The sequence below is a fragment of the Dermacentor andersoni genome, chromosome 5 (assembly GCF_023375885.2).
Source record: "Dermacentor andersoni chromosome 5, qqDerAnde1_hic_scaffold, whole genome shotgun sequence".
NCBI classification, from domain to species: Eukaryota; Metazoa; Arthropoda; class Arachnida; order Ixodida; family Ixodidae; genus Dermacentor; species Dermacentor andersoni.
The window spans coordinates 145,026,742-145,042,029 of NC_092818.1; the positions used below are offsets into that span (position 1 = coordinate 145,026,742).

The 15,288-nt window shown below is 45.5% G+C and overlaps 1 protein-coding gene across 4 annotated transcripts in view; it reads right to left on the reverse strand.

The window, feature by feature from the left end:
• alpha-Man-IIa (alpha-mannosidase 2) overlaps positions 1 to 15,288 on the reverse strand; it is an 89,841-nt gene that overhangs the window by 43,999 nt on the left and 30,554 nt on the right. For 3 of the 4 annotated variants that reach the window (XM_050178841.3, XM_072288419.1, XM_050178840.3), the window contains 2 exons: positions 5,951 to 6,130; positions 1,286 to 1,528 (listed from right to left, as the gene is read on the reverse strand). In XM_050178841.3, the coding sequence (XP_050034798.1) occupies positions 1,286 to 1,528; positions 5,951 to 6,109 (402 nt within the window). In that variant the 5' untranslated portion in view covers positions 6,110 to 6,130. Of the gene's footprint in view, positions 1 to 1,285; positions 1,529 to 5,950; positions 6,481 to 15,288 lie in introns of those variants that run through there. The other variant, XM_055071110.2, reaches the window with a different exon arrangement.

Sequence of the window (15,288 nt, forward strand, 5' to 3'; positions counted from 1 at the left end):
TCATCGTCCTTGGGGTCCTCATGGGCTTTTCAAAAAGACAGCACCCGCTTAAACACAGTTTTTCCTTAAGTTTAGGGCATCCTTTCTATAGGCCTTATTCAGCATTTGATGGATTTCTTTACCATTCTTGGCCAATTTCAAGAGATATTTGACACTGATCCTTTGTTTCACCTGTTTGTCGATTTCCATTTCTACAAAGACTAAAGATGGCTTGCACAAGAAGTACATGCATAATATTCTGCCTTGTCATACAGCAGTCCGGCTTGTAGTAGAGGTCAACCAAGCACTTTGAAGTAGAGAGAGTGGTGACGCTACACTCTCTCGCATATTTTTGCTTGATCGCTGCATAATTTGTTGGGACAGACCTCGTACAAATGCACTGTTAAGAATGCAATAAGTGTGGAAATAGTACCAAAATAAGACTGACCGACAGAAACCTGACAAAACACCCTTGAGCATGAATGATATTATAGCCAAAGAGCTGAGAAGACCGAAGAAACTATAAGTTGAAGTTTATTGTATTGATAAAGCTGGATACATACAAAGGAAACAAAGGACCAAATCACCGATTGTGTCTGTGAAAGAATGTGGCATATCTCAGCAACAGCGAATGCAAAACAGCAATGCAGACTATCTGCTTGCAATGCAATATGTGGTGCAGCTGAGTGATGTGATGCCCATCTGCAGACTTTGAAACAGTGACATCGGCTGCATAAGTACAGCTTAAAAGCTAACTGCAATTAAATTTCGGATTGCATAAAAATTTTAATCTCAGATAAAGCAGGTATAGAGCAACCTCCGTGCAAAATGTTACGTTTCAAATATGAGTAGATGTGTCATGAAAAACTTGCAAAAACAGACGTTTTCGATACCGAACCTTTAAAAGAAAATGCTGTCATTACCGTTCGCTGGAAGTGACGCATGACTGAAAATGCGAAACCTCTTGGCAGGAGCTCCAAGATTAGGAGTTGTCCACAGCTGCCAATAGGCTGCTGAAAAATCTCAGAGGCGACATACTGGGACTTGCGTTATATCCGCTCACCACCAGGTTCATGTATCATCAGCTTAGGTGCTGTTTCAGGGCTATTAACAAGAAAATTATACAATTACTAGGACTGCAGCTTTGTTAAGATTGCTTCACTAGTATAGACAGCACCCGTATAACCAATTTAGCCAGAGTTAAATTTCGTTGTAGCTGGCCTTTAACTGGGAATAATAGTGGAGAACGGCTGTAAGAACAGTGCACTGAAGCTTTCAAGTGTTTTAGACACTTGGCAAGACTCACATTGTAGTCGATACTGGCAGGAGGGGAGCTGCAAAAGGCGCAGTCGGCTGGTGAGAGCGCAATGGCTGTCCGCGATACATTCTGCAGTGCTGGTGGTGCCTTGGGGATGCCCTTCCAGCCCGGACCAGGGCCACCAGTGAGGAAATTGCGGACTGTGTCGCGGATTTGGGTCAGCATTACATGGTTGCTGCGAAGCTCCTTCTCCAGCCGCTGAAGCCTCTGCTCCAGGGCGGCCATGTCCACCTGAAGTTTTGACAAAACAGAACTGTTACAGGCCGAAAAGATACAATGCACTTGATGAAATTCACGTTAGGCAAAGCTTCGTTGAAAGTCAAGGCAAATAAAGCTTCATTTTAATATCACAGCTTTTATCAAGGCATAAATTTAGGGTGCTAATTCTCAAAATTAAAATTTTGCCATGTCAAATTTGCAATCTTGTCAGCTCTGATTCACTAACAGCACAGTGGCTATGCTGCCTCTGCTTAACTCAAAATGCCAACAAGGCAAAATCTGGCCCCATAGAGGAATTTTACAGTGTCCAGACAGTGAATAAGATGTAACGGTGATAGCCAAGGGGAACATCTTTGCATTTAAATATGTAAACATGAGTCTGCAAACATTTTACATGAGCACTTCACAATGTGCTTAAGGCATTTACAATGTGTTGACACCATATTACTGCTCATAAACTCATTCATACATCACATAGGAAATCTGGCTACACGCAAATTTACTGGTTTTTCGCTATCACAAAAGAATTTAACTTTGTTTTCATTTTTTCTTCTTTTGCATTAGTTGCCACATGGTACAACAAAATGAAACTATATCGAAAGAAGAAGGTCCCGGTCATTCCATGCAGACACAGCAAGAACAACTAATGAATTGCATGGTCCATTAGCCATCACTCATAATCACATTGGTCACTTCTCAACAACCCGTAGCAAGCCATAGACAGTCTTTCTCACTCGGCATGCCCGAGGTAGATGATGTGTATCTACTGTAGACGCAGGAGTAGAATAGGGACTCTGGGTTCGAAAAGCCAGGCTATAACCATTAGCAAAGCTCGCATAAGGTGGTGCATCTAAATGTCTTGCTACACATGTGTCAAGCTGCATAACCTGCTCCTATTATTCTGTCACTTTAATGGAACTGGCATTGTAGAACAACTAACAGCCAAAAGTCACGAGTCACATGAAGACTCATTAATGATCCGCAGTGTGGCTATCACCATTCTATACGCTAGCATACAACCTAGATGCCTAATTGAACCCAGTGGCAAATTCAACAAAGAAACACAAAGCCCTTTTTGTTGACAGGCTGAAGTGCACACAATAAAATTGCACAGCCAACATGACGCAGCCTCGTCTGCCTTACTGACCTACTTCTTATTTCAACAACTTTAAGAGAACATTTTGCATTTATGGCTGCTTTGCACATACAGTGAGACTCAGTTATAATGAACAGGCCTATGTCCTATAAATAATTTGCTATATCAAGTTATTCAATATACACAAACTCACCTATAATGAACTGAAATGGACTCTTTTGAAATGTTTGCTATATACGTATTGGTTATCTTCAGCAGTGAAAAGAAGCAAGACAGGAATCTACTGAAAATGAAACTATGCATAGCAGGCAGCAATGTGTGCCTGTGCCTTGAATTCTTCCTAAGCATCTACAAATACAACATTCTCGGTGCATAAGGTTGCTTAGGCCTACTCTTTTCCCTAATCCCAAGGCAAATCCTTTAGGCACTGCATTGGAAAGATGACCAAGTTCCTCCCGGAGTGCGGCAATGCAGTCAGCATTCTGTGCTGGGGCAGCGATCAATGTTTCAGTGCTTTTGAGGTAGAGGCTAGCATGGTAGAAACAGTCACGTATAATGCCTAATGAAACATCAAACCAGGCATGGTTGAGCATTGCTAGCACATCAAGAAAGTATTTAAATCTTCTCTGAAAAAACAAATAATAATAATAACTCCCCTGAATATTGAGTTCTTGGCACGCAAGCAACTTCATGGCAATGGCAGCGGACGTCTCTAGTTTGATGTCCAATGTCCAATTTGTTATGAGGGAATTATTTTACATGAGTGTCAGTAAGTAAGTTTCGTGTGTTCAGTATAGAGAATAGTTTTCTTTACCCACACTTGTTACATTTGGGTTCAATTGTGTACAAATTAAGCAAGAAGGTCAAACTTCTGGCTCGCATTGTCCAATAAAACACTTGCTATTTTGCTTTCCTGCTTTGTCCGGAAGAAAAAAAAAAAACTAGAAGGAAAACATAGTCATATGCATGTCACTATTGAAGAAACAAGCTGCTGCTGAGATGGATTTGTTTTGCTATCTGTTGGTAACTAAGTATAGATAAACCATGCAAAAAAATGATGCTCAGTGTTTTATTAAACGATGTGGGCCAAAAAACACAATCTTGTTGCAGCTCTTAAGCAAAAGCAAAGCAGTGGTAATCACTGACTCTTCTTTTAAGTTCGCCAAAATAAAAGGGTAGGTCACTACTTGCAGAGTCCCCACTATTAGTGACCTTAACTCTCACCTGTTCAATGCAAACAAGAACCAACTAATGAAAACACCGCTGTAAGTTAGAGCCTGGAAGACGTATTCATTATGTCTCGGCAGCACTGTGCAGAAATGGCAATGAAACTCACAGATGCACTTTATCATGAACAAGGCATTTTGAATGCTGTGAGACATATAGCAGGCTGCTGACTGGAGTATGAAAATAAGACACCAATGCACAATATGAGGCATTTATCCAAGCATCAAGGCAAAGAGAATAGCTTTACCATTACCACACATGAACAAAAGTAAGGAGATGGCCCAGTTTGCACAGATCTGACAATGATGCTTAGAGAAAATTAGTTTCTAAAGACACAACAGCCAAGTCATTTTAAAGACTGGTTCAATGGGGCATTGTGTTACTGGGATTTTTGCCACGTATACCAAAACTTAAGTAAAAAAAAGAGTGCACTGTTGTCACATCTTTGACTGACCATTCTAAAGCACTCCTGCAGTTCTACAAATTTGAATTAGAGATGTCAGTTGGGCAAGTTAGTGCACATTCAACAATCCAGGCATATTTAACTACACTAAAATGGCACTGAGAAACACACAGGACATGACACTAGACGTCAACTGGATCTTTACCGTGCTGGAATATAGAATTTATGGGAGGTGCAGAATCTAGATGCAAAGAGCAACATCGCCTTTTTTTCCTCTTTTGAAGACTCTTTTGTGGTGAGATGCAGCAACATGTCCTGTGTGCTACTTGTTCTTATCCTAAAAAAAATTAAATTACAGGGTTTTACGTGCCAAAACCACTTTCTGATTATGAGACATGCCGTAGTGGAGGACTCCGGAAATTTCGACCACCTGGGGTTCTTTAACGTGTACCTAAATCTAAGTACACGGGTGTTTTCGCGTTTCACCCCCATCGAAATGCGGCCGCCGTGGCCTTCTTATCCTATGTCCTTCTAGTGCTAATTATATATGTCTGAACTGTGGACAACAAATTGCATGTAAGACAACATTCAAGGTGTATTAACACAATAAACAATGCTTAATAATAGTGACAATTAGGCCTTGTTATTATTATTGGACCTTGCTTATAAGCGAACATATATATTCGCAGCAAAGCTTCATTGGTGTCATATAATATTTGAAGTGCTGCTAAAGCACAATAAAATTTTATGTGAAGATGAGTCCTTGCCATACAGCTAGGTTAGTGGCACTGAAGGGATCTGAGAGCAGTGAAACGCACTGACAAAAACTTGCACGCAAGTTTGCCTTCGTACAATCAAGTGTAATATTTTAGGTATTAAAGTTAGGCATTAAAGGGCAGCCTACCTAGTTGTTTAAACACCTGTGCAGTAAATTGATGGGTGGGAAAGCTTGCTTGTATTGATGCTTTATTATTTACTTATTTATTTTCTTTGCTCTTCAACAATAATAAGCGACTCAGGGTCAAACAAACACAGAAGTAGAATGGTGTAGATGGAGCCATCAAGCCAGAGGCGAGATCTTTAAATTAATTATGGTGACGTGTGGTCAATGACCATTGGATAATTAACTGTGCGCATCTAACGACAGAGGCGCCGCAACAAAATGAATATATGGCACTAAGAGAACAACAATGCTAACGGAAATTGTTGAGCACTTGGGGTTTACTTCAGAGTGCTAGCAAGGATTTCAATGCAGCAAGCAGTGCGGCCTACCTGACCCCACAGGAAAAAATAAAACTGCTTCGCATAATCCTCTACAACACCGCCTTTCTCTTTCTTTTCAGTCAGGAACGTTACTCGCTTTTAGAAAAGCTGGACGTACAATACTCGAAATCAGACCAGACGTAACGCTCGCTGGGCATCAACACAAACCCTACGTGTCTCGTTTCGTGAAATTAAAGAGGAACAAATCTAGCCGACATACGTGAGCCACTTTAAAAGCATGAACGGTCGATCGAACACTACGCTATCATACGCGAATTCTGTGCATATGCGGCACGCAAGCGGTGCTCGCGGTCGGAAGACCGGGATCAAAGGTGAATCAGTACGTGCGATCCGAGACGGGTGCATTCCACTTTCTAGGCCAGTAGGTCCGACGTGCTGTAGCAGCGTCGACTATTACTAAAAGGTAAAAGACGATCGTCCGTACCTTGCCTGGAGGCCATCCTGCCAGGCCAGTGGAGCTCGGTAGGAGCCTGCTGAAGTAGACGTAGACGGCTCCGAAGCACACGAGGACACAGGCGGCACCGATGCAGGCCGCCGATCTTCGAACTTGTAAGATGGTAGTCCCGAACCGCAGGCGTATCATAGCGCCCGTGTCATGCTGCCGCTGGGTCGTTCCAAAAAGAAATCAAAGAGCCGCTTACGCTGACAGCCGCCGAAGTTAAACAAACAGGTGCTAAGCGCAACCATAGCAGCGCTGTCCCTCAACGAGCGCCGCGACCAACGCAGCACGCCGATCGCAGGGTGTATGTGCTCAGCACCTATTGTAATGGGACCGTTAGAGCAGGTTCATTACGGCGCGGAAATCACGCCGGTCATGCAAACAACACGCCAGAGCCATTCCTTTTCAGTGTGCGCTACTGTTTTTTGACGGACGGTACGGGCCACCGCGCAAAACCACCTACACGCACATATACAAACACACACGCACAACGCCGACCAGAGCAAGAAAAATAAAAGTAAAATCAAATTCCACTACGAGAAGCCCAGTGGAAAGCGCATACGGGTACCCTTTCCTCTGCCGCTTTCGCGCCGCGGGCGCCCTCTGAACTAGTTTCGGTTTCGCTAGCGCGAAATTTTAAACACAATGCCATAGCAGCGAAGCACAGAATCGATAAATTATGAGAGACAGAAAGCTCTTTATTGAAAATGCAGAGTGTTAGCGTATTTTCGCCTACATGTTACTCTGCAGGGAATGGGACGAAGGAGAAGGAAGGCCCTAGAAGAAGGTGGGCAGTAGAAAAAGGAAAACAACGTTCGCAGCTCCTCAAAAAGGTCTTTAGCTCAGTTAATTTCTTCATTCCCTGAGGTATAATGGCGTAAGTGAGACGAACACCCTCGAGAGTTTTATTGAGCCCCATATCTTGCAATTATAATTTGTTATTATATGTGCGCGCAGAAATGACCCAAGAATGTCGGGGGTAAAAAGAAGAAAAAAAAGGCGGGGGGGGGGGGGGGGGGGGCGTGGCAGTCCGTTCATGCCGAAAAATAAAATCAAAGTGAAATTGCAGGCATGATGCTACTTAGGCAACAATTATAATTTGTTGCACGTTTTGGAGTGTGACAACTGGGTAGACGTCAACGAGCTCGGAACATCGTTTGTGTCACCTCGATCGTTCCAACGTTTTTCATCAAGCGCACGATCAAATTACATTCTGTTTTCTTGACAGCGAGAGTTCATAAACAAGTGCTTCAATATACCAACCTTTACCAGATCTATTATGGGCATATCAAATACGCAAGAAAGAACTGGTTAAAATTTGATGTGCAAGCTTGAAACATGCAAAGAAAAAAAAAGCAATGTTATACTGTTGCGTTGCAACAAAACCAGAACAGCTACAAACAAAATTCTGATAGAAAATTTCACGCGGCGTTTTTCGCACTACCAATGTATGACTGTACTCTGACCTCTAACCTTTCCGATGCACAAAAGAAAGAAAAAGAAAAGGTGGAGGGAATACGGGTACTTAAAAAATTGGTTGTCAGTTCCTGTCACTGCGCATTCTTTTTCAAGTTTTAAGCCGCAACTTTCGAAAGCGGAAAAAAAAAATAATAACTGGGGGAGATGTAGCGAGCTGGAAACTATTGAGTATGATGTTTTCTATACTCGCGGACAACTTTTTGTGGCTATGAAGGGGAAGGCACGGGCGCTTGGCTGCTGCACATGTGTTACCGCGCCAAGTAGTCCGGCAGCATTTGACAGTGCTTTTGGTTGCTCGGAACAGACGCTGAATCGACGCAGCTTCCACGTGCCACGGTTTCGTGTTTCCCCAAACGCGGAAGGGAAAAGCCGCAAAATAAGTAAACCTTTACACTAAGTGGTGTGTTCGGTCATATTTAACTGTTGCTAATAAGGCGTTTATGTTTTGTCTTAGCCTACGGATTAAAACGTGGGACTCTTTTCAGAAGCGCTCTCACTTTTGCGCGCTTTGCCTCCGTAGCTTTTCCTTCATAGCCACAGAAAGTTGTCCGCGAGTGTAATGCGATGCGCAATTTGACATTCGGGCTTATATAATTAGTTAAATAACTATAAATTTAGGCAATTAATTTTTACCAGTTGGCTAATCAATGATAATACAAAAATATAGTATGCGCAAGGTAACTGCTAGCAAAACACCGTTGCCCCTTTTTTTTAAACAGCTTGGCCCGCGTTAGCTGGCACCACAGGCTACTATATTATATTAGTAGATGCATACATGCATTATGTGACAGAATTTTCACACTCTTAGTGCTGCAGATTTATTTAAAACGGAAAGGTATTTCCGTGACGTCGATTCCAGTAATCTATTTGTTTGTTCGTCTATTTATCTTTCTTCAGTTTATAATGTACTGCAAGGGTAGACGCCCAGTGGAAATGAAAATTAAGTAGATAAAATTTACATTGTTTTTCTTTCTTCCTTTCTTTCTTTCTTCTGAGCACAGGATCTTCGACAAACTGCTGAGTCCGTACTGTATTACCATGCTGCAGAATGCAGATATGCATATCTGTTCGCCAGACACAGCGGCTAGGTTTATATTACAGCTTCAGCCCGGATGAGGCACGTCTCATTTTCTCGCCTCGCCGTCATGAAACGCATACTTCCCCTTTTGCTTGAATCTTGAAATTTTATGTTTGTTTCTCTCTCTCTCTCTCTCTCTCTTATTTTTTTTTCTCTGTAGAGAGTCGCGAAGCTAGAGAGAGAGAGAGAGAGAGAGAGAGAACCCGGACTTTATAAAATAATGATCAGATTTTCTTTTTTCTGTTTCACCCCATGTAACGAATAAACAATTAAGTAGTCGAAGTAGTGTTGCCTTGACGCTTCGAAACAGGGGTAATCTTACTGCTCGCAACGGCGCATGCGGCAAAACTTGGAGGCGTACTACTATATAAAGATGCAAGCGATATCACCGTGATGAAAACATCTTGCGACGCTGTGCTTACCCGAGGCGCGCAGAACCGGTTGCATTTTACTCATCTGCTGTCGTAAACGTGTCCATTGGTATCGACGCGCAATTATCACTAAGGTATTTACAGTTCCCTCTCTCACATACAAAAGTCACGCGGTGCAGTAACGATTCTAGCGCGGTGTGGTTGACGTCATCGTTATAAGGCGTTGCTACAGACCATAGAAGCGCTGTCGTTCCCGGGTACGCATTCCCGCATTGTCTGCGCTAGTATGTCAGCGTTATGCTAAACCTCTCTAATACCGTGCCTATCAATCTCGTGGTTCAAAGGCAAGAAAGTTACCGTGTTAACAACAGAGCATCTGCCGCGTTTTTATCGGTGTGGATGATTAAAAGATAACATATTTATTCTCTGTCTCGCAGTGGTGTGGAGGCAAAAAAGAAAAAAGGTTTTCGACAACGTATACGAAAATAATTAAGCCACACAGCTGGTACAGTAGGTGCGATTAGTGGTACCGGGCACTGTGCTAAAAAGAAAAAAAAGAAAGAAGAAAAAAAAGGTGCCAGCGAAGTTCACAGTCTCTCTCTCTCTCTCTCTTCCTTTTTTTTCCTTCTTGTTTTTGCTCCCAACGAAGTCGCGCTGCGTCGGCCGCGTTTAGGTGGATTTGAAATGAACAAAAAAAAGAAAAGAAAATATAAAGCACTCGGTACTTAGGTTTGGGATCATTTAGTCAACCACAGACAGTCAAAATTGATCTGGAGCTCCGCTGCGGCTTCTCATCCTTGTTGTACAACGAAAGTTGTACGTATAGAGAAAGCATAGGGGAAATTATTTATGTTTAAGTGAAATGTAGGAATACCAAGCTAAAAGGGAAATGAAGGTGGACGAAGGACAACTTGCCGCGGGTTGGAGCAGAATTAAAAAATAGAAATTAAGCCCGGAAGTCGATTCTCCGACGGGGCACGGGTGCACTCATACCCCCGTGTGTCTGCTTCCTTCCTCGCAACCTTTGCCAGGTGGAGAAAGTCTGTCTTCGGAGGCTTCGGGCTGGGGTGGCCCTGGCACCTGCTGTCACCTGCTCCTGGGGATGTGCTAGCGTTAACTGTACAACGTGTTCCAAGTGTCCGGCACCTGTGTCTACAGCGTACAGTCGTCATCTTTCGTGGATATATGTCCTGGTACTAAGGACATAAAAGGCGTAAGGTGCTTAGGGAGGCCAAAGTAAAGCAGAATGTCCCAGATGACTTACACCGCGTGCTTTCGAACGACTGGATGATATAATATGCGACAGTCAACCGACCCCTTGTATTTTGCGTGGTGCCATTGCCCCACCTCTCTCTGAACCCGCAGATTCAGAAGATGCTTACACTGCGTTGGAGGATTCTCACATGGTTTACGCCAAGGCGCACGCCCCGAACCGAGCTTATTGATGCAACTGAAACGTCTCAGAAAATTTGCAACGAGAGATATTCTAACAGCCTTCCGCGCTGCCTGCAATGTTTGGCACGCCTATACGCAAGAGCAGAGCTTGACCGTGTGCTGTATAGATGCGCTGCCGTGTAGGCGATCCCCTTACCTGGGCAAACGAACGGAAGAGGTTATCCCTGTACGAACACTTTGCCAGAGGAAACAATACGGAGCGTAGAATTAAAATTGTGGAAGTCGGGACTTCCAAAAGTCGGCACGTGGTAGTAGCCGATACAGCTGGCATCCGTTCAGCGGTATACAGGTGACAGTGTTTACCCGAGTATCCCGCTCCTGTCGGAGTGAGATCCAGCTGCGCTTCGTATGTGCATCGCTAAAGCGGAGGTGCGCGCTCTTCCTCACGCTTTCGCTGGCAACATTTTGTTTCTGGTTTGAAGTTAGGAGATGGCGTCATTGAGATACATTCGGATACATTCAGATACAGATCACGAACAAGATACATTGGACAACATCAGCCCGATCTCAGTATAGAAGGCTGCGAAGGAAGCTTCTCATACGGGCGCACATAAGGGTCGGAACAAGGAAAGGTTTCCAGCAGCAAACACTGACCTGGACCGCAGGAATGAAGACACGCGACACACCGCTGGCTAACCGTTGAACGTTTAATATTCGTTTTGACGCTTCATATAGCACAAAAACATTAGCACAGGCACCATCTGTGCGCTGTGTCTCTTCTTCCCTGCTGTTAGTGTCAGTGTTTTCTGTTCGGAACCTTTTCGTTCAATGTGCCCAGCCAACGAGCTCGGGCATACACTATTCTCAAGGATCTTGAAAGAAGTGAACGGGGCGAGAGAAAAAAAAAAAAACACCATGTTGTTGTGGTGTCCTTCACATTTGTTTTATTTGTAAAGCCTTTCCATACCATGCTGGTTCTCCAGGAAGCAAACTTTACTGTTGAAAGAAATTGTCAGACGTATGCAAGAGACAGATAGACTTTACTATAGATTCTAAAAGAGAAATCTACATTGAAATATGACGTTTCTTGTATTGCCAATGCTTAAATCTGAAAGTGAGTGGAGGTTGTGCCAGAAAGAACCGAAAGAAAATAAAATAAAAGGAATATTAACCTTTTGAACAAGCTCGTTGTGACGTCACAGGTTTCGCCATGTAAGCCCAGTAAGCGGTGGTTAATTCTTCACACACTGTTACGTTTCGCCTACGACGCGCGGTATAGCCGGCGCGGATGCAACGGACGCCGGGGCTTCGTTCAAAGCGGCGGACATTTTGGCCCGTTCAGCGCCGCCGATACGCCTCCCCGCCAAGCGCGTCCAGGCGTGTTTCAGTGCCACGTGTCTTCGTGTGTGCGTGTGTGTGTGTGTGCCCACGCTTGTCAAAGCGCGGCAGCCGGGGAGAGGAGCTCCCCAAGAGTGAAGCGAGGAGGTCTGACCACGGCGCCGGCCTGGCGATGCGTCACTACACTCGTCTCAACCTGTCTCTCAGCGTGTCCGTGGCGCCGTCACGTGCGCCAGTGACGAGGCGTTCCTTCTCGCCCTCAACTCCGAGACTATAAGAGCAGCTGCCCCCGGACGCCGAGGGAGAGGCTCCGATTTCTTCTGTCGAGTTACGTGCTCTCCCGTCTCTCACTTCGGTCGACCTGACCGCCCGCTCTTTTGCGATGTTAGAATAAACCAGTTGTTCTGTTACCAGTCGACTCATGCTTTGCCGAGACCTTCGGATGCTTCCAGTGCCCCAGGCCGCCAGGCCAACGCTACCCTTGGGGCTTGCGACCCGATTGCAACAACAGGTGTCAGCGCTGAGTTTGCAACAACTCGTGCCAGCGGTGCGATTTCCAACAACACACACACACACACACACACACACACACACACACACACACACACACACACACACACACACACACACACACACACACACACACACACACACACACACACACACACACACAAATTACATTACATCACATCTGAAAGTCAGAAAAAGAAATTTGGCGAACTTTCCTCTAAAAGGAGAGCTACCTTCGACTCATAAAGAAAAAAAAAAGAAATTAATCGATAAAGTGGCTCCTGAAGATTTAATCCGGGTGACGCTCAAGGCACAGGGAGCTTTGATCCTTTTCACGGCGATCCTGTTGGCGCTGCCATGTTTGATCACGTGGTGACGCGACCATTGCTTGCCTCAGCTGTCTCCGTTGCCTCTGTGTTTACAATGAATGCATATGACGCCGGTGCGGCTCTGCAAAGCTCTGTTTCGGCGGATATCGTTAATGGTGACTGGGTGGACGAAAGGCCAAGCTTTGGCTACAGCTTCAAAGGACACGTAAGCGCGCTTTCAGAGCTCATTACGCTTTGTCAAAATGGCGCGAGCAGAGTATAGGGTGCTTGTAATAAAAGCGGAGCTAAATATGTATTCCGAGCTATCCTAGCTTTTCGCTTAAGAATTGAATCAGTATCAGTGTTTAGCTCTTCGTTATTTATTTAGCAAATACCTTTAAGAAGCGGCTTGTCACGTTTCTGACTCAATAAAGTTTCCCGGGCGGTCACTAATTGTTTATTTTCTGCCTGATCGTTCGCCGGTGTGCTCAGTTGCGATAACTTTCTTCTTTCTGGGCACAATACTTGTAACGTAGATGTTCTGTGCGTTGTAATAGCTTGCAGCAAATACGTATTATCGCCAGTTACTCCCTTACTGTGTGGACTGTTACGAAACGTTCAGCTTCGAACATTAGCGTGCTGTCGGTGTAGTCGCGGTCCCGCCCATGCTTTGGCGCAATGATTCAAGCGTGCGCCCGTTCACTTATTCTTGATACGTTGGTTATAGAGTGGGCGTAAGTTCGCGTTTGAATTGGGGTGGATGTGCGTACTTAACGTGCGAGAAACTTTCTGTATGCGAAGAAGCGGCGCTGCTCCCTTTGTCACCGTATAACGAGCGGTACTCACGCGTGCAGACATTCCGGGGTTGAGGTCCTTTCCTTGGAGGTTAGTGCTACAACGCTGGCGGATGAGATGATTTTTTTTAATCCCCGAGGGAAGCCGTGTATCCCGAACACAGGCAGTCCTTTTGTAGCGGTGGTCCGCGAACTTGAACACATAGATTCATGCCATTCCTTAATATGCCAGTCACAAATTTTGCAGCTAACTACTACACACGTTTTCACTCCACCGCTCCATATTTTGCAGCATGAATGGAGCACACTGGGTTAGCGAAACCCGGTTGCATTTCCTATAGCTGATCGTACAGAAGCAGGGCAGAAGAGCTAATGGTTTCGTATACACTCGTGCGCTTTCGCTGAGGCAACGTGCGGCGCGCCGCCGAAAGCGCCATCTCGTTTCTCTAGAGCAAACTGCTTCGTGAAAGGGTCAATATTCTCAAGAACTTAGGGTTCCTCGATGCCCGCGCCTCGGCGCGCGCATCGAGGCGCCGTTATAGAACTTGTCATACAGTGGTCACAACGGACACGTGCGCTAAGGCAGCCAGAGCGCTAGTTCGTTTCCTAAAATTATGAGGTTTTACGTGCCGACACCACGATCTGATTATGAGGCACGTCGTAGTGAGGAGAGAGAGAGAAAACAAGGGTAGGAAAGGCAGGGAGGTCAACCAGAAGAGCATCCGGTTTGCTACCCTACGCTGGGGGTGGGATAAAGGGGAATATAAAGAGGAAGAGAGTAAGCACTGGGTACGTGTGGGAGGGACACCATAGACAAGGACACTATAAACGGTCTCTTAAGCCCGTGCACTTCAAGTACTGCACTATTGCACGAATCGCTTTTCGAGCCAGTGACGGGTGTGGCCACGGTCCGAGTATCTTCGACTCGGTGAACGGTCTCGAGTCCAGTCGGCGTAAAGTTGCCCGCAGAGAGAGGCGTTGGCCGTTTCTCTCTGAATAGGTGCTCGATGGTCTCCTCGCACCCACAGGAGTCGCACATCGGGCTCTCGGCCATTCCCATACGGTAGGAGTATGCGTTCGTGAACGCCACTCCCAGCCACAAGCGACAGAACAAGGTTGTTTCCCCGCGGGAAAGGCTAGATGGCAGTTATAGCCGTAGCGTGGGGTCCAGTTTACGTAATCTGCCATTGAAGGCACTTGAAATCCATAGATCTTGTGACTTCTTGCGAGCAAGTAGGCGAAGTTCTCTGGCAACGTCCGACCTCGCCAAAGGTGTTGGACGCGTCTTGGTATCTTCGAGGGCACACCGGGCAGCCTTGTCAGCTAGGTTGTTGCCGACGATGCCACAATGAGCAGGAATCCACTGAAATATAATGTGGTGTCCTCTTTCCAGAGCATGGTGGTGCAGTTCCCTGATGTCAGATGTCATCTGCTCGTAAGTTCTGTGACGTAATGCAGACTTGATGCTGTGAAGGGCTGCCTTAGAGTCACAAAATACGACCCATTTCTCTGTTGGCTTTTCGGTGATGTACATCATAGCTGCATGGAGAGCTGCCAGTTCTGCCGATGTAGATGTAGTCGTGTGCGACAATTCGAATTTAGTGAGGACTCCGGAAATTTGGACCACCTGGGCTGCTTTAACGTGCACCTAAATCTAAGTACACGGATATTTTCGCATTTCGGCCCATCGAAATGCGGCGGCCGTGGCCGGGATTCGAACCCGCGACCTCGTGCATAGCAGTTCGTTTCCTGCGGTCGAAGGGCCTGCGAGGCAGGATGTGTTTGTTAATGACGTGTGCTGCTTCAATTTTGTGCGCCTATTTTCGGTTGGGAACTCGTCTTTCTCCCATCCTGTCACTTTGTTCCAGGACACTATTTCCTGCGAAATCGAGCGGTGTCACCGCCGTCACCACGCTTAGTGTGGACTGCTCCTGGCGTCGTCTGCTATAGTCATCAGTGTGTATACGCGGGTGTACGGCGTTGGTTACTCGTCATTGCTGTTCCGTTGTCACGACGCACTCATAATGATTTGTCGACCCAAGAGCATCGA